The following is a 19,493-nucleotide window of genomic DNA, read 5'->3' as shown; positions in this document are numbered from 1 at the left end:
TGAAATCTCCAGTAATAAATCAATAATTCAATTTACTGGGATTTATTTAATCTGTCTGTGTTATACCTCTTGGAGATGGTTCAATCCATAATTATCCAAGGTTAGATACTTACATTTAATACTATACCTATAATATGTCTCTCTTAACTAGTGGGTCAATGTGGTAACCAGGTAAATACTTGCCAACTGAAGTTTTATTAGTTACTATGGTAACAGGTTGGTCGCTGCTTCTGGGACCTTGCTTTGCGAGAACATGCACATTGGAATAAGGTATATTACTATATTGTTGTAACACTCAATGGTATTATTGTGACACAGGGTGGAGCATATGATGAACCATTGAGTAGTTTCTTTAGAAATGTTGACTCAAGGTCAGAGTTGCATAAGTTCTAGTCCACAATCCTTAATCAATTAATTTAGGGGTCAAGATCTACCGTATGGAGAAGGAAAGACGAAGATATCAGTATTAAAAGCTAGGGCATGTGTACGACTTACAAATAAAATAATTAAGTTTTTTGTTCAGGCTGTTTTAGTTGATATGGAGGAGGTGTGGTCAGTGAGTTATTGCGTAGTCCTCTGGGAGAAATATTTGATCACCAGCAACTTATTACTGATGTCTCTGGGTCCGGTAATAATGGTTAGTTAAGAGGATTTATGTATAAGGCTAACCCATATTTTATTAGGGCAGTTGGTAATAAATTGTATGGTAGCCAATATCAAGAGCAGATGCTAGAGATAGTTCGTAAAGCAGCTGAACATTGCGATTGTCTTCAATCATTTTTTCTACTTCATTCAATGGGAGGAGGTGGATAGAAATTAACATTAGAGGTTTAAAATTTTCGTTTGATTAGGGGACTGGTTCCGGTGTTGGTACTAAGATTCTGGATTTACTCCAGAATGAGTATCCAGATGTATACAGGTTTGAATCAAATTTTAAAAATTCAAATTAGCTTTTCAAGTTTTCTGTCCATAGATTTGTATTACCTGCATTTCCCAGTGCTGATGATGACGTTATTACCTCACCATATAACTGGTAAATGTTACTATTATTAGTAATGCTGTTATATTTTAGGCTACATTTAGTGTTTTAGCACTAATGAATTAACATCAAAAGCAGACTGCGTTCTACCCATTGAAAACCAGGTCCTTTAAATGTACAAATATTTGTATCATCATTTTATTATACATTAGGCATTACTGGATATCTGTCATACTGTAAGAAAGGCCTCCCAAACCAAGAAAGGGAGTGCAGCTGTCAAACCAGGAACTGGTTTGAATGAGAAAGGAGTTCAAAGAGGTGCTCTGAAGGAGGAAAAACCCATTTGATGATATGAACAATATTATTGCTAACTTGCTGCTTAATTTGACCAGGTCAGTAAGTGTTATTTGATAGTGTTGCCATTTTAAATTGTACTTTCAGTGCTTCAAGGTTTGAAGGGTCTTTAAATGTAGATCTCAATGAGATTATAATGAATCTTGTTCCATTTCCACGTCTACATTACCTCATTCCAGCCATGACCCCACTCTATAATGTACAAGGAGTTTGGTCTTCTTCCTAGAAGGTTGAAAGAGAGAAGAAAAGAGAAAAACTATATTTTTTTCTTCTTAGATTGGATCAAGCTTTTTCAGATGCTTTTTCTCGAGATTGTCAGCTGTTGAAGACTGATCCTAAACATGGAATGTGAGACCAATATTACACTAATGAATACTGTTTTTACTTTATATGCCTAGGTACTTGGCTTGTGCTTTGATGTTAAGAGGTAAAGTGAGCATATCAGATGTTAGAAAGAATATTGAAGGTGAGTGGTGGTAGTGCAATGCATGATATAATGGGTATGATTTTTTTAAACACAAAGGCTGAGACCGTCTTTGAATTTGTCCACTGGAATCAGGAAGTTTGGAAGACAGGTCTTTGTTCTGTTCCACCATTAAATCAAGTTTGTCTTAATCTGTTTCATTTCTTTTTATTCATGGATACAGCCTTATTCTCTATTAGCTCTTGCCAACAATACATGTTTTGCAGATAGACTGGAAGAAATCAGTCAAAGTTTTCAAAAACTCTACAAAAGAAAGGCAAGTTACAATCACAAGAAAGATCCTTTAGTTATTAGTTTTTCTATTTAGGCTCACGTTCATCACTACACTAAAGTAGATGGCATGGATACAAGTCTATTTGAGACTAGTCATGAATCTCTTTTGTCACTTCTTCAAGAGTACCGCACTCTTGAATGCAGTACTGGAACTGACATGAATATAGAACGTTTAAAAGTATGTTGAATTGTAGAATGAATGTTTTAACAACCAATATCACTCTTTTTAAAAATATATCACTCGTGGACAAAATTAAGTAAAAATTGATTTCTTATCACAGCAGCATAATATTATGTTAGCATAATGTTATGTTAGTTTAAAGCAGTTAGTTTTTTGCAATGAATAGCACGGGGGCGGGGGGGGGGGCGGGGGGGGGGGGACACAGGGGGGGGGGCGGGGGTGGGCGGGGGGGGGGGGGGGGGGGGGGGGGGGTGGGGTGGGGGGAGGGGGCGGGGGGGGGGGGGGGGGGGGGGGCGGGGGGGGGGGGGGGGGGGGGGGCGGGGGGGGAGGGGGCGGGGGGGGGGGAGGGCCGGGGGGGGGCGGGGGCTGGGGGGGGGGGGGGGGGGGGGGGGGGGGGGGGGTGGGGGAGGGGGAGGGGGGGGGGGGGGGGGGGGGGGGGGGGGGGGGGGGGGGGGGGGGGGGGGGGGGGGGGGGGGGGGGGGGGGTGGGGGTGGGGGGGGGGGGGGGGGGGGGCATTGCAATCACGCTCATTAGTGAGGTAAGATTTACAACACTTGTGGCAGACATTGCATGATCCTGTAAGAGATGGTGCACACATACTAGTACCAGCAAGACCCGAGATAATAGCATTAGTTAGTTCATAAGTGAACTGACCAGTGCTAAAATCAACAGTATCTTCGGATGTATCGAAAATGAAGGCTCCTCCAAGATTATTGTCATCTGGATGGGAAAAGGTCAGATGGTATTTCAATACACCTTAATATCATATGGGACTATATTTTACTCACTGATATATTTGGTAATAGCAGAAATCGAGTTCTTGTCATTGAATGTAAACCATGTCCCGGCTTTGGTCCAGCCATCTCCAGAGTCTTTAGTCATATATCCAATGGCTGTTTGAGTTTCCTGATCAAAGTAGTATGATGGTCCAGCTGCTACAATCTCACTATACATGTACGTACCACACAGTTGAGAACCTTTACCATACAGAGCTCCATATGTGTTTTTGAAAGGACCACAACATTGTCCTACATTGAAATGTGGTCATTTAAAAATTCTATTTTGACTTAAGCAATAGTCATTGTTCTCTTCCCACAAACCTTCTCAACTATTTGCAATACTACCATACACATTCTTTTCCCAATTGTTTATTTAAAAGACAATTAGTATCAAAAACATACAGCTACATATAATCAATGAAGTGTTGGTTACTTTATTTACCTTGAATGGAAGCATTCAATCCAAATTTTTGCCACTGAGTTCCAGTAAGCCCAGGCACATACCTATATTAAAACTATTTATAATGTATATTAATACAACATTACATTACCATGTATGCCCATATAAGGGTATTCCGACCATTATTTTGTTTGAGGGCACTCCTGCTGCAAGATATCCAGTCACTAAAAAACCAAAGATTATTAGTAACAAATTATTACATTATGTTTAACCTGTATAATTAAGACTCCATTGGGCAATTCCTGTGATTGGTGGAGTGTACAGGGGAGAATTAGGAGCAGTGATTTTAGAATTTGTAATATCAGATACTGTATAATCATAAGACATTACATGCCAATAGTCAACATATTGTGACATGTCCTTCAGACGAACTTTCTCCCATTGCTCTGAGAGGCAGGACTAGTCAGGCTAATAAAACATGCTAGATCCTAGTGCCTGACGCATCTCTTGAACAAGTGAGTAAAGATTATCTGTGTCATCTGGACATTTACCACCATCATCATGGTCTTGTCGAATATTATTACAAGTAATTTAATGTAGTCATCACGTGGTTCACTGCAGGGATATTCCCAGTCAATATCCACTCCATCAAATTGGTATTGTTGGAGGACACTTTTGAGAGAGGTGATAAAAGCACTTCGACTATTTGAGGAGCTGACCATCTTACTAAATTTAGTTGATCCAAAGTTCCATCCTCCAATAGATGCTATCACTTTCAAGTTGGGGTTAGACTGCTTGTATGAGACAATTTTAGCAATAAATTGAGGATCTTTAGGTTCTATTGTCTTCACTGCAAACTGGTCATCAAAGTAGAGGAAGGAATACATCAGTTGGTCTATGTGACCTATGATTGGCTCAAGGTCATCAGGAGTATAGGTATATGGCGCTGTATGATACTGGGCCCAGTTTCGCAAAGTATGCCCCCATCATTCGTTTTCCATCAGCTTGGTTGCAACACAGAAGCAATGAGGATATAAATACACCAAGGAAGATCTTGACATCCATAGCCGGAGAAAGTTATCCAAATTTTTAACCCTTTCTTCAAGTTTTATTGCATTCTCTCACGTGAATTGATTGCCTTATGCTTGAACTGTTAGATAGAAGAAGAGTGTTTATTTAGGTAATGATTTTTATTTTTTGTAACATAAAAAGGGACATAATGAAATTTTACATTAGTAATATGAAATGAATACAATAAAACAAATATTTTGACATGCAGATGTCAATAAATAAAGACAAAAAAGCAAGCACTAAATAATAGCTCAGCAGATATAACAACAACAAGACCTCATTAAGACTAAGTGTTTTTGTTGTAGTTATATTAATTTATTAATTATTTTAATTACACTACTTGTTAATTTTCTTTTGATACATGTGAAGTGATTGAAGTTAGCGATGGATTTGTATCTGGTTCTAATCAGTAGAGACTGCTCACTGCATAGTTGTCATGACAACATGATAAATTTAGAAAAAAAAAATTTTCTAATGATGTATAATACTATAGTTGTAAAAAAATAAGACTTTGGTATAATTATAGTATATAACAACAACAATGATAAGAATAAAAAGTTTCAAAAGAAATTGAATCCTAAACTAAAATTTAGTTAATTTTTAACTTAAAATATTGTAGAAACTAAAGTTAAGATTGACTTTTGAAAATTTCAGTGAAAATGTTTTTAAAAGACAATTTATTATAATAGAAAAAGCTAAAAAATTTCTAACAAAAAACAAAAAAAAAAAAAAAAAAAAAAAATTCTAACAAAAAATAAGAGTCTCTGTAGTTGAAGAGTCCCCAAGAAGTCCAGTGAAGGTCTCCAGTCCAGCAGTTGAAGAGTCCCCAAGAAGTCCAGTGAAGGCCTCCAATCCAGCAGTTGAAAAGTCCCCAAGAAGTCCAGTGAAGGCCTCCAATCCAGCAGTTGAAGAGTCCCCAAGAAGTCCAGTGAAGGTCTCCCAGTCCAGCAGTTGAAGAGTCCCCAAGAAGTCCAGTGAAGGTCTCCAATCCAGCAATTGTAGAAAAGAGAAGATAGAAAAGTTCCCAAGAGTCCACAAGTTGAGAACATAGAGGGAGAAAGAGAGAATAACAACTGGATTACTAAAGAATGGATGGATGGATGGATGGAAAGACAGCTCACCTTTTTCACCAGTGCTGCTCCTGCAGGGAAAGAAAAAGAGAGTAGTTATGAACTGATGGTGACAATGAGTGGATAGAGAGTGAAGAGAGACAGAGGAAGTGAAAAGGAGCCAACCAACACACACACCACACAGCACACACACACGCACCCTAGAAGATCAGAGCTCCCCCCCGCCACTCGGCGGCCTGAGATATTAAAAAAAATTTTTTTTAGGCCGCCGCGCGGCAGGGGGGAGATGATTTTTAGGGATTGTATGAGTGTGTGTATGGTGTATGGGCTGGAGGCCCAAAATAAAATTAAAAAAAAATTAAAAGAAGAGGAAAGAAGGCTTGAAGGAAGAAGACAGAAGAGAGCAGGCAGGAGAGCGACTCACCTTTTCATCAAGAGAAAATCAGTGAATAATCCAAATATCAGAGAACTGAGAGCTGTCAAAATATCAGTGAATAATCCAAAATATCAGAACTGTCAAAATATCAGTGAATAATCCAAATATCAGAGAATTGAGAGCTGTCAAAAATATCAGTGAATAATCCAAAATATCAGAACTGTCAAAATATCAGTGAATAATCCAAATATCAGAGAACTGAGAGCTGTCAAAAATATCAGTGAATAATCCAAAAATATCAGAACTGTCAAAATATCAGTGAATAATCCAAATATCAGAGAACTGAGAGCTGTCAAAATATCAGTGAATAATCCAAATATCAGAACTGTCAAAATATCAGTGAATAATCCAAATATCAGAGAAACTGAGAGCTGTCAAAATATCAGTGAATAATCCAAAAATATCAGAACTGTCAAAATATCAGTGAATAATCCAAAATATCAGAACTGTCAAAATATCAGTGAATAATCCAAAATATCAGATGTCAAAATATCAGTGAATAATCCAAATATCAGAAAACTGAGAGCTGTCAAAAATATCAGTGAATAATCCAAAATATCAGTGAATAATCCAAATATCAGAGAACTGAGAGCTGTCAAAAATATCAGTGAATAATCCAAAATATCAGAACTGTCAAAAATATCAGTGAATAATCCAAATATCAGAGAACTGAGAACTGTCAAAATATCAGTGAATAATCCAAAATATCAGAACTGTCAAAATATCAGTGAATAATCCAAAAATATCAGAACTGTCAAAATATCAGTGAAAATCCAAATATCAGAACTGTCAAATATTAGTGAATATAATCCAAGTATTAGAGAACTGAGAACTGTCAAACCATCAGCGAAGAGATGAGTCGTAGCGACGAAGACCCACGGGGGTCTGTTGACCTAACATAAGCTTGCAAAAATGGACTTATTTTATATTATCAAGACATCTCTGTCATGCTTCATTTTTACAAACACAAGATACAAAACGCGTGACGATTTGGCGGGAAAAACTTCACCGCGCGTGACCAACATTAATTGATTTTTTAATTGATCTGATTAATTAACTAAAATTAATGTCTTTCTAAATATAATACATATAATACATACAGTACTTTATCTATTCTAGCCTACAATTGTTAACAACGAGTATAACAGCTTCATCTTTGTAAGGTAATGTCACAATGATGTTGACTAAAACAAATGATCATAATTGAAAGTAAAATTATATAATCAACTCACAGCATGCAACTTCTGCTCACATCAGTGAATGCAATAAAAACTTGAAAAGAAGGCATTAGAAGTTTGGATAACTTTCTCTGGCTAATGGCTGTCTTGATGGATCCATGGAGCAAATGCGAGTATCATTAAAGTAGGTGTGGCTCATTATTTTCAGCCTAATAATTATTTAAGGGGCGTGGTTATAGCATACCTCGTGTCGTTCAAATCAATTGTTTGGCTTTCTTTACCAGATATATTAAAGTGATTTACAAGCACACTAAAGAAGAGAGAAGACACTAAAGTTTATCAAATCAGTGAGGACGTTATAGAAATGCACTTAATGACTTAATTTATAATCTATTATATATATAATATAAATATTGGACGCCATTTTTTTTTGTAAGTGTTAATGTTTTTCCTTTCCTACAAATATGTTATTCGTAATTATAAATGTAGTTCTTGCTCCAGTTTAGTGATGGCAAACTTAAAAGATCATCCTGGCCGTATCATTGTCAAGAATTATCCTCCCAACACAACTTCTCGAGACTTCAAATTATGTTTGAAAAAAATACGGCAGAATTGACGATTGTAAGGTTTAGATAAGTGGAAAAGATGATTGATGATGTAGTTATTGATCATCATACTGATATTATGATGCAGTGGTAGATAAAGCTTGAAAATGAGGACTATCTATAAGTCAACTTAGTTATGCATTTTTAAAACATATCTCTACTAGTCTAAACATATATTTTGATTATCCCACTTGATTACCTCTTTCTACTCATTACACACTTGATGACTAACTTTATGATTATGATGAGCCTATATATGCGTGCACACACACACACACACACACACATACGCACACACACACACGCGCACACACACCACATACCAGGCAAAATATCCACTAGACGCTATTGAGTTGGTCAAAGTAACGGAGTTAATTCTCATACTCCTCGTGATTAATCATTGATAGTATTTGATATTCTTCTTTGGTAGTATTTACTCCAAAAGAGAGGGGACACTGATAAACCAAGGAACTTCTCTTTTATACGCTACCGTCGAGTTGAAAATGCCGAAGAAGCCATTAGAGAATGAATGGGAGGGTGAGAGGGAGAGCATGAGGGGTGTGATAGTGACATTAGTGATGTGTATGAGAGGGAAGAGAGATTTAAGCACCTAAATCCTATAAATTTTTGTTGAAGGCCTTCTCCTTAATAATGCCCCTTAGTTAATTCACTGTTTTTGTTTTTTTATGGAGAGTGACTTAGTCATCTTGTTCTTGTATTCTGCCAACTAAAAATTTAGACTTATTCCTGACAAATGTTCTTTGGAAGTAGACTTCTTTGATCTGCTATGGTAAAGTAGTTGAATAGATACAAAAGACAGTCAATAAATATTTTGTGAATAACAGTGATGAGATGTCTAATGTATATTTTTATGAAAGTTGTGTGTGTTGTCCATAGGATATAGATGGGTTTAAGCTACTAGAGAGTTTGCACACAGAGGAGGAGGTCCACCAGGTGGTAGGCTGGCCGTGGTGGGCCAAGAGAAACCAGACCGTGGTGGACTCGGGTCGAAGAGATGAGGCTCGTCTAAAGCGACGAAGTCCATCTCCAAGACGATACCGTAGTCGTAGTTCATCTCCTAAAGATCGTTGGCGCAGCAGAGAGAGGGAAAGAGAAACTGAACCAGCTAGATATCCTGGAAGAGATGAACGTAATGTGATGTATATTCAGGATCCTTATGGTCCTCCCCCTCCAAACCAACCTCCTTTCCCAAGAATGGGATTTCCTCCTGGTCCTCCAGGCCCTCCTATGGCTGGAAGGATGGATGGTCCACCTCCTCAACATGGCGGGGGTAGTCATCCTCATTATAATCCACCTCCACCTGGAGGCTTACCACCACATCCTCAGGACACATGGGTGGACCTTCACATCCTCCTAGGCCTATCCGTAAAACCTTTGGATACTCCCATTCTCCACCTGCTCCTGGTGGACAATATGAAGGCCCTCCTAGTCATGGACAACATCCACCATCCTCTAGACAGCCTTATGGTCCTCCACCTCAGAGAGACAATGGATCATACCGTGGAGGACCTCCTCCTAATGCTTATTATGGTGGTCCTCCGCCCCCTGGTAATGTCCCAAGGGATCAGTACCAACCTCCTCTGAGGGACTCATATGGAGGCCCTCCTCCTCCTGTCGTGGTGGCAACCATCCAAGCTCACGTAAGTTGTGTTGTATATTTAACTGTTAAAATTATATCCTTGCTGCTGATGTTTTACCAAACAGGTGGTCCACCCCAGACTCATATGGAACAAGAGGTTACTATGATGATCAATATAATCAAGCCCAAGGTCCTCCACCTCCAAATTATCCTCCTGACCTCGTGGTGATAACTTTGGCCCTCCTGGACGAAGTGCTGGGCAATATAGGGAACAATCATATGGAAATAGTCAGGGTTATGATGGACGTAGATCACCTCCTCCTCCTATGTCTGATAATAGTGATAATTATCCTTACCAGCGTGACAGTTAAGAGGAACAGGTAATACTGGTTATTCCAGTCTACCTCTATCTGGTAACTATCATAGTCCTCCTCCTGGTAATCCATCTCCCATGGTGGATCCAATGCCCCCACCTCCTTCTAATTACAGAGACTATGGGACTGGTGAATATAGATCTGGTGGTTATGACTATAATAATTCAGGACCCCTTCAAGGGTAGCACAGTACGGGGAAGTGGGCCCTCACAAGTAACTATAGTAGAGAAACAGATTATTATTCAGATAGCCACTCTGATTATAGTAGCCGTGGTCCACCACCACCACATAGACAAGGATCACCTCCCTTTTCACATCAATCTGTAAATTATTCTAAAGGAATATCTTCTTCCCCTTCAGACACTGGTCCCTCTCAAATGATGGGTAGTAAAGGGACTTTGGGTGAAAATCGTTATATGGAGTTCCATCCCATCAATCTCCTCAACATGGTTCTAGACGTGAATCTCGTTTTACCAGTGGGTCTCTTATGTTAGCTCTGAGCCCTCTCAGAACTTCTCTTCCACTTCGTCTACTTCTTCACACATGAAAACAGGATATGGTAGTATTCCCACAACAGGAGAACTCTCTAGTCGCAATAACAGTAATACTGGTGGGAGAAATTTCACCAGCCTCATCAACAGTCTTCTTATTCTATGCCCTCTTTCTCTACTGGATATGGAGGAAGTTCAGTCACTTCCTTGTCTCCACAATCTAATCATCAACATCGTCCGGGTAGTAATACTCATCTGGAGGGAGTGGCTCTGCCAGTAGCAGGCAACCTACCAGTACTGGATATGTGCCTACACAAAGTTACACAAAACCTGGTCCACCATTTTAATGTTAGGTCTGAATCCTAACTACTAAAACAGTATTGTAATAGAAGACCATTAATCACTGTAATGTTAACTAGTCATGTATGTGTACATTTACATGTAGTCCCTTATTATATTGTAAACTTTTGGTCAGTCATGTTATGTACTTTTTCCACTACCTTCCCCCATTTATGCCAGTCAAAAAATTATCATATAATATTTAATTGGATCATTTGGATGGGCGTGGTATACGCCGCGCAAAGGGCGGGAAATTTGAGGCAACGTGGCTAGGCTGTGACCACTGACCAACCCTGCCACAATGGAGGAAACAAAAAACGAGTTGGTTTCTTTAGAAGAAGAACAAAGAAATGAAAAAGGAGGAAACAAACTGTAGAAACACACCCGAGACCTTCATCTTTCTCTGAATTTGCAGACTGCTTTCTTTCTTCAAGAGGTTTGGTGACTTTCTCTCTCTTCCAGATGTAACACTACTGACTTGGAAAGATTCTTTCAACATGGTAAACAAATAACAAATTTTAAAAGAATATAATTTATAATGAAATAAGAAGCTTCTAATTAATGCCCAAGTACACATCACTACATAATAGGCGTGGTTTTGACTGTTTTATCTTTAATAGGTGATGTGGATGATCACACTGATCCTATTGTTATTATACATTATCAATTACTTTGTAACGTCACTCGACGACCTATCGATATGGAGAACTGGATGTTTGTAGGTGCTAAAGTGAGTACTAGTTAACTAACTATGTCACTGGTATTTTTATAGCCTCAATATCATGAACTGTTAATACCACACATGTATTAATTAATTGCCAAGCCTGGAGGTGAGGCAATTAATCGTGAGTTGAAATCATTTTTGTATGGAGAAACTATCTATGCATACTTAGGAATGTTTATCATAACCTAAAAGAATGCTTCATGGTGTGGCTATAAATATATTAAATATATCTGCTCAATTGACTGGCTACTGAGAAAGTACATGATCTAAATATGATTACCAATAATATCTCCTTTATATAGCTAGGAAACAGTTATACTCTGTGGTAACAGGATTCTCTGACTTAGTAGTTGTATATATTACTACTAGTGACCCTGGCTTATTAAGTATAGACTCTATAACTTTGCATTGATTTTAAATCTTACTGCTTTAGAGTTAAGTTGAACTATACTGTTGTCATGACAATAAAATAATTCGCAATATTGCTTTGATTATAGTCGTTTTATAAACAGCATGAGATATGTTTAGGAAATATATTTCATAGTATGTTATGTTTTTAAGATGGTGACATATTTTAGCTTTAGAAAGTTTTGAGAATTAGACTAAAATAAACTAGCTAAAATGATGGACATTAATTAATGTTAATATGAAATTTCCCCTAACTCTCTGAGAATCATAAAATCACCCACTAAGATGGCCTTTGGCCAAATAGTTTTAGAAGACATGAATGTTTTGCTAAGTGTTTATCTTTGCCAATGAAACCTTACATTAACATGATTAGGATATATTATTAGTTGTATAGAAATAATATTTACAAATTTGAATACCCTCAAGTAAGTTGCATTCCATTAACTTTCACACTAGTTTACACTATTGCTGTTAATGGTTTTTAAATGCATACTATGCGATATTGTACTATATTATAGAATGTCATGATTAGATGTTTCTTGACTTGGAGTTGGTGTAAAAGTTTTAATTCAGTTATTTGATTCAATTCTTCAATCATCCATTTTCTATCTTGTACTCTAGCTTGCCTATAGTAATGGTAGCATAGAAGGGACTCAGATTATGAGGACTTTGACCTTCACAAACGAATCCAGCTCTGCAAATTTTTATGTGAAATTCAATTTGATCGCAACTCCTCATTCAAGACTCAGCTGGCTAAACTCCCAGATGATGATGACATCTGGAGGGAGACACCAGTTGGTTTGGATCAAAAAGGGCTTCGTTACTGGTTCTTACAGGTACAATGTACATATGTACTTTAATGATACCCTTTCAATCTCTGATTTAATATGGATATTTCCCTGTGTGGGTAATGATGTCACCGTATATGTCTCAACAACTATACCACTTACCATTAATTTAAGTGGTGTAGTAAATGTTCCTGGAAGTTTGTGACCATAAGGTTTCTAAATAAAGTATTACTTTTAAGGAAATAATGCTGATTCCCCATACTAATAGGGTTCTTTTAAGTTTGATGTTTCCTCCCTAATGGAAGGACGAGAAGGTAGCATAGTTCAGGATATTTAGGGTACTCATGGTAAGAGTCCCTTAAAATAATCTGACAAAATTTGTAACTTCCAACTCTTATGCATTGTCTGTAATATTAATTCTCCATTTTGTTGTATACTGTATCAATTATTCCTTCTATATATAAACTCTATTTTACATAATTTCAAAGACATCCCTTCTTCCTCAGGATTCAACATTTAATCTTCGACTTTATTCTGAAGACAAATATCTTGAATATCCTTTTGAACCATCCAAAATGGACTCTATTATGCTAGTAAAGTCTGTAACTTAAGATCTAACTGCCATTCTATAGAATATCATTAATAAGAATGAATAAATATTAAGAGAAATATTCTTAGAACAAGTTGTTAGGGAGGGTCTTATAATATAAAGCAATTTTAATCAGGTCATTATTTTTTTACCTGATATACTTTTTTGAAGTAATTTGATATCTTCTAATATTTTATACTTGACTGTTAAAATGTAAAGTCAATTTATTACTTAAATACTAACTTCTGGTATCTTACTTTGTTTGTTCATATAAAGATACTGTTTATATTTGGTAGATCTATTCAGTTCTTATCTGATACCAGGCCATTAGTGAATCATCACTTAGAATACTGAATTTGCAACAAAAATGGTATACTGTGGGTAAACCTCTGTTTATAGGTGGACTCAAAGTTTACAACAACACCTTGTTAACGCAATAACAAGTGGCTTGAAAATCTGATATTTTTACTCTATCAGCTGTATCTTGTAGATGTAGCACATAGATTATGTGTATGTAATCAAATGTGTGGTGTGCATGTATGTGTGTCTATACATGTCGTTACAACAATGTAACTCTACATGGGTTTATACAAGTGGTTATGAGTTCACAACTGCATGGTCTAGACGATTTTCCATACTTTGAGACATAACCCTCCTACTCCGTCATTTGCCCTATTACTAAGTAAACAGATTCCTAACTTAAAGTGTAATTGTAAAGTTTTATTAACCTACTCAATGATATAATGATATTAATGATTGAAGTTGTAATGTTGTATTTACAATTGTTCATTTTTGTTTTTCCTGTAGCTCATTGGAACAACTCAAAGTATTTGTGACATCTATGGAAAAAGGTCATCACCATGACGATAAAGGATGTGACGACACAATGGAGACAACTACTATATGTGAGTTCAATGAAGGTAAACATCATTGTAGGAAGTGTGTAGTAAAGTTAGTCAAGTTCTCAGTTCTGATCATCATAGTCTTCTGGAGTCTATTCGATTTATGTTGCAATTCAGTATCAATAAATACTTCCCCCTCAAACCACAATCTTTTATAATACCCGAACTAATATGTCATTATTATTTTGTGTATTATATTTGGTAATCATGTAGGGTTTGGTCTTCTTTCTCAGTAAACAATTAATTCCTCTAATTTACAAGTATGTACATTTTATAATTGTTCTAGACATACTATAGCATATCTTCCACCTGCCACTCTTTGCATGTCAGGCAGTCTTGAGTTACAAGTCTCAATCCTAATATTTATTTTTAATGTCACCTAAAAAAAATTATTTTTCCTGTTTTAATTTTGTTCTTTATTCTAAGAAATATATTCATATACAGTAGATTGTCTCTCTCTTTCCAATGTAAGAGGCCTTCTCTTAATATTAATACACCTAAGCATTTGTTAATGTCCTTTGATATCTTCTCTCTCATATCTAGATGACAGTAATGGTAGAAAGAGGAAAAAAAGAATGAGTTTGGGGAAGACAAGAGAAAGAAAGATCAACAAAAACAGAAGGAGGATGTATGGTATGTCAAAAAGACACCTATTATTCTAAGGTAAGAAAAAAAAACTAATGTCTTCTATCTGTGTCATTATGGGGGGGGGGGGGGCGGGGGGGGGGGGGGGGGGGGGGGGTAATAGATGCTCCTGTGTGATAAATGTGATAAAGAATGCCACACACTACTGTCAATATCCTATTGTCTGGACTATTCCTGAGGGGGAGTGGTTTTGTCCCTTTTGTCGTGAGGTTAGAGACATTAATGTATAATTTATTTAACAGTAATAATTTATTTAACCCAAACCAGACTATACCAGTGTGAACAGAAACTAAGTTAGTAATAGATATAGAGGAAAATGTTATTTTAAATAAGGCACATATCAGTTATAATGTTTTAAGTGGTATGATTAGGTGACTATTTAAAATAGATAATATGTACATATTTTAGCTGCACTAAATAATTAAGGCTACATTATCTAGGATGTGATACTGTTTAAAACCACATGTTGTATCTACTACAATGACGTCAGATTTAATGCAGTGTTCAGTACAAACTAACCATTTATTGACAGTATATTTTCTATACTTACTGTCTTCAAATAAGAACATATAAATCAAATTATCACATACCTTTCTCTACATATTGTGACATGTTGTATTACTGTTAATTGGTTTCTAATAGAAGGCATCCTTAATTAGAGTGATAATCTAATTATTAGAGTAACAAGGTATTGATGATTTCAAGTTTATTTTTCCATTTAAGGAGGTCTCTCATTCTATCCTATATATACAGTGTCACATCTGCTTACTACATACTATGATGCTAAATTGACATCATAGTTAATTACCTGATGATGACATGTCTAGCCATAGTTCAATTGTTTACATGTCACATGATATCATGAGCTTGTTGCTTGGTAATTACAATAATTGATGCCTTTATATATGATATCGTATGATTCACTGCAGGTGTTATTATGAACATTAAGTTTTGATATGTCTATAGTGAATAGCTTGTAATGGATACTGTGTGTGTGTGTGTGTGTGTGTGTGTGTGTGTGTGTGTGTGTGTGTGTGTGTGTGTGTGTGTTGTGTGTGTGTGTTGTGTGTGTGTGTGTGTGTGTGTGTGTGTGTGGTGTGTGTGTGTGTGTCATATCCTTACACTATGAACTGACATTTTTAATGCACTGAAGTTTCCACCTTAATCTTTGTGATACCCCAATAGCTAATAATAAAATTAAATTATATTAGTTTAAAGTTCAACTTGTATTATATAGATCATTTAATAATAATAAGTGTTAATATAAACACACATATATATATGATGTAATCTTGTTTACTATTAGTACCCATTATTAGAGTTGGGAAAAAATCCAGCTGGTATAAGATATGGTATAATATGCACTATATCTGACTGTCTTCATAGCTTCTAAATATCACATCAGACATTTTCTGTAATATAAGTTGTGATAGCCTGTCTATGAGCTATAATACTATCTATCTCATGTTGTTTGTTGTGGTTAATTAAACTATGTTGATAGTAAATAAACCAGGAAAGGGGGACCTACTGAAAAAAAATTATTCAGACTAATAAAAAGAAGAATGTGAACTTAATACTAAGAAAGACTTGTTAGCTTTGTCTGTAGACAGTACAATGAGTATATTCTTAGACTATTAATGGATATGTGAAGGATAACGAAAGGAAAACATTCTTATGGTCACCTATCCAGACTGAACATATGAGGGATTATGTTACTTGCGGTAGTTTTTTTTTGGGTAGGGGGAACCACTGATTTAATTTACATGACCTACGACAAGAATATTGAAAGTCTCTCGTTTCTGATGTTCGTGTTGTTGAGAAATGTGATCTTTCCATAATTTTATATTCACTTAAGAGATTCTGGTTACCTTTGTTTGTAACTAATTATGATAGTATATGATAGTTAAAAAAATTATAATGTCTTTGTGTGGTCATTGATCATAATGTAAGATCATTAAGATATATAGTTTATTGTTAAATAACATCTGTTCAATTTTTTAAACTCTGCCAACCAGTTAAAGATGGCGTAGACCAATCTTCAATACCATTGAAACAAAGTATATAAACTGCTTTAAAATTAAGTTTAAATCAGTTGATTTATTGAACAAACTTTCTAAATTTCAATACTCTATTTTAAAGTTGTTAACGTCCTTTCGTTGTAAAGAATTGTTTTCTAACTCGAGCATTGTGTGTGGGTAGTAGAATATCGTGATCTTTGTAGTAGATTTATCTCATTTTAAAGTTACCTAAACATCATTAATGCCTACCATCAGACTACCTTTGTTTGACCGCTAAACAAAGACATCTTTTGAAGTTAAAGTATAGATTGTGTGTGGGTAACTCATCTCTCACTACATCAATTAAGCAGTCATTGGGACAATTTCCTAATATGGCAATCTTGCTGCTGTTTGGATTCTTTAAAAAACTTTGATGCAGGTATTGTTGTTTGCTATAGTAATTGGATGAGATCAAAAAGAATTCTTGAAAAGGGGCTTCAAATGGGGAATGTGAACTAAACTAGTGTAGTAGATCTCTATTTCAAAGAAATGATATCATAACTCCACAGGATATTTTTGTTCTTTAATAACTATATCATTAGTTTCAGAAAAAAGATATGCTACTAGCATATGAATGGGTATTGAATGGAAACTCATGTTGAATGGATGTACATTTATAGATAGATATATTGTGTTAATGGATGTACATGTAATGGACATTGTGTTAATGGACACGTATTTTTAACTTTGATTGCATTCACTTCCTCTAATACATCCATTTTCTTTAGCATGCATCCATTCTTTAGGTCAGTTCATCCAGTTACTTAATAAATATAGCCCATATTTTATAACCACACTGTAACCTCCTACATTGTGGTTATATTGTTAGTATTAATTAGAGTACTTTACCTTGGTAATATGGTAGTATTAATTAGAGTACTTTACCTGGTTAATATGTGTAGTATTTTGTCTTAGGTTTATAGCTAACTTGATACAAGTTTGCTATCTCATTCTATCAGAACAGTAGCCATCAAACTAGAAATATACTGTCAAACATTATTAACATTGTTATTTAACTAGAGTTTCCATATTATAGTAGTGAAGTCAGTCTCCCTTATTGTTGTATCTAAGTGTGTGTTCAATTAATCTATTATACATAAATGATGTCCTTTAATTTCCTTTATGACCATATATGGTAGTTTAAGTAGCAGAGGTTAGAGGTGTTAGGGGTTGTTGATAGGTTTGTCGACCTTGTTTAGCTGTTAGATCATTATCATTAACAGTTTGTCATGTGATAGTGTTCTGCTGCTTAATAGGATATATTGCTGTCATAACTCTAGAGAAATGATGATGACTTGTTTGTTTTTTTTTTCCACTTTTTTTTTCTATTTAGTCTTGAACTCAGTATATAAATTTACAGGTTTATCCTGTTTAGATTACTTGATTTAGCTTGTGTAGTGTGTTTGTTTGTTTAATTGCATTGTTATTATGTCATTTACAAAAGGTAAAATTAACAAACAAACACCTACTATATTATCTTTTCTTGCACTTCACTTTCTGACACTCTTCAGATCTTAGCTGACTATTTTGTTTTAACTTTTAATGTGACCACCTTTAGTAATTATAGTAGTAATTGTGGAAACAATTATTGTAAAGTTCTCATAGCTATAAGTCACCTTAGACACTGATTTTTATGATGTTTACTAGAAAAAATGACAAGTGTTACATATAAAATTTGACATCAATTTAATATCAACTTCCAAATTTTTTTTATATTTCCTTATAATTATTGTTAATAATTTATGACAAAGGAAACAGTTCCTCCTCGTTCTTACAATTCATTAAAGAGGATTACCTCTTCGATGCTGACATGTTGTCCACTAATAAAGGAAGGAAAATGTTATTTGCTACATTGTCACATAGAGTGGGCAGTGAGAACTATCTCTTAGTTGTAGCTTCATTAGGATTACTAACTATCAATATTTGATGAATTTCGCATAATATTATGTAATACTTTCATATTTGTAATTGTAATTAAAGGAAGTCATATGGTTACATTCAATTACTAAGAACTGTTGCTATGACGATTACGATACGATAGTGTCAATTGAGATTTTGTGTTGTTAGATCAACAGTAAACTAAATTGATTAGAGTGGGCGGAATTTCTTGTGAACTATGAGCAGACAATTTAATTTGTTATATACATACTCTTTATTTTTATAGCTTCTACTCTAATTCAAAGACTTAAAGATCTCTACAAACATCTTGTTGAAAGCTTATTACTCTATGAACAAAAAATGGAAGAAGAACAAAAGAAATTAAAAAGGTACACATTGTATCAGTATTTACTACAATGGCTATTATTAGTTGGTTCTTGATCAAAGAAACATCTGTATTTACCACAGACAGCTATTATTAAATTAATGAACATTATACTTACCAGAGTGATCCATCATTAGTAAGCTCTAGACTATTGAACATCAGTACTTACCACAGTAACCATGGATATCTACCATTAGTAATCTCTAAACTATTGAATATCACTACTTACTACAGTGACCTAGGATAGCTAAGCTCTAGACTAGTGAACATCAGTACCTACCATAATGAATGACCTAGGATAGCTACTATTAGTAAGCTCTAGACTAGTGAACACATCAGTACTTACCACAATGAATGGCTAGGATAGCTGCTAGTGGCCAACCCATTAATGAACATTAATATCAAGTAGTCATTATGTACTAACTTCCTCATGTAGTGAGGCATGTTAAGGGGAACATCTTAACTTACTAATATCGTAAAAAGACTTTTTATCTGTAAGTAAT

The 19,493-nt window shown here is 35.6% G+C and overlaps 1 protein-coding gene across 1 annotated transcript; it reads left to right on the top strand.

Moving 5' to 3' along the window:
* Positions 1-75: 75 nt before the first annotated feature.
* LOC121391106 (tubulin epsilon chain-like) lies at positions 76-13,987 on the top strand. The gene is given in 22 exon segments (XM_041522849.1): positions 76-100; positions 152-171; positions 217-270; positions 319-377; positions 421-478; positions 524-542; positions 545-809; positions 857-919; positions 974-1,045; positions 1,095-1,143; positions 1,192-1,310; positions 1,312-1,371; positions 1,421-1,544; positions 1,546-1,562; positions 1,610-1,681; positions 1,732-1,797; positions 1,853-1,937; positions 1,981-2,073; positions 2,125-2,268; positions 8,708-9,379; positions 12,490-12,582; positions 13,931-13,987. Coding segments are annotated over 22 exon segments (2,286 nt in total).
* Positions 13,988-19,493: the final 5,506 nt, after the last annotated feature.

Source organism: Gigantopelta aegis, unplaced genomic scaffold (assembly GCF_016097555.1).
Source record: "Gigantopelta aegis isolate Gae_Host unplaced genomic scaffold, Gae_host_genome ctg1719_pilon_pilon:::debris, whole genome shotgun sequence".
Taxonomy (NCBI): Eukaryota; Metazoa; Mollusca; class Gastropoda; order Neomphalida; family Peltospiridae; genus Gigantopelta; species Gigantopelta aegis.
Note: the sequence above shows the minus strand (reverse complement) of the source record. Positions and strands in the feature narration are given on the sequence as shown.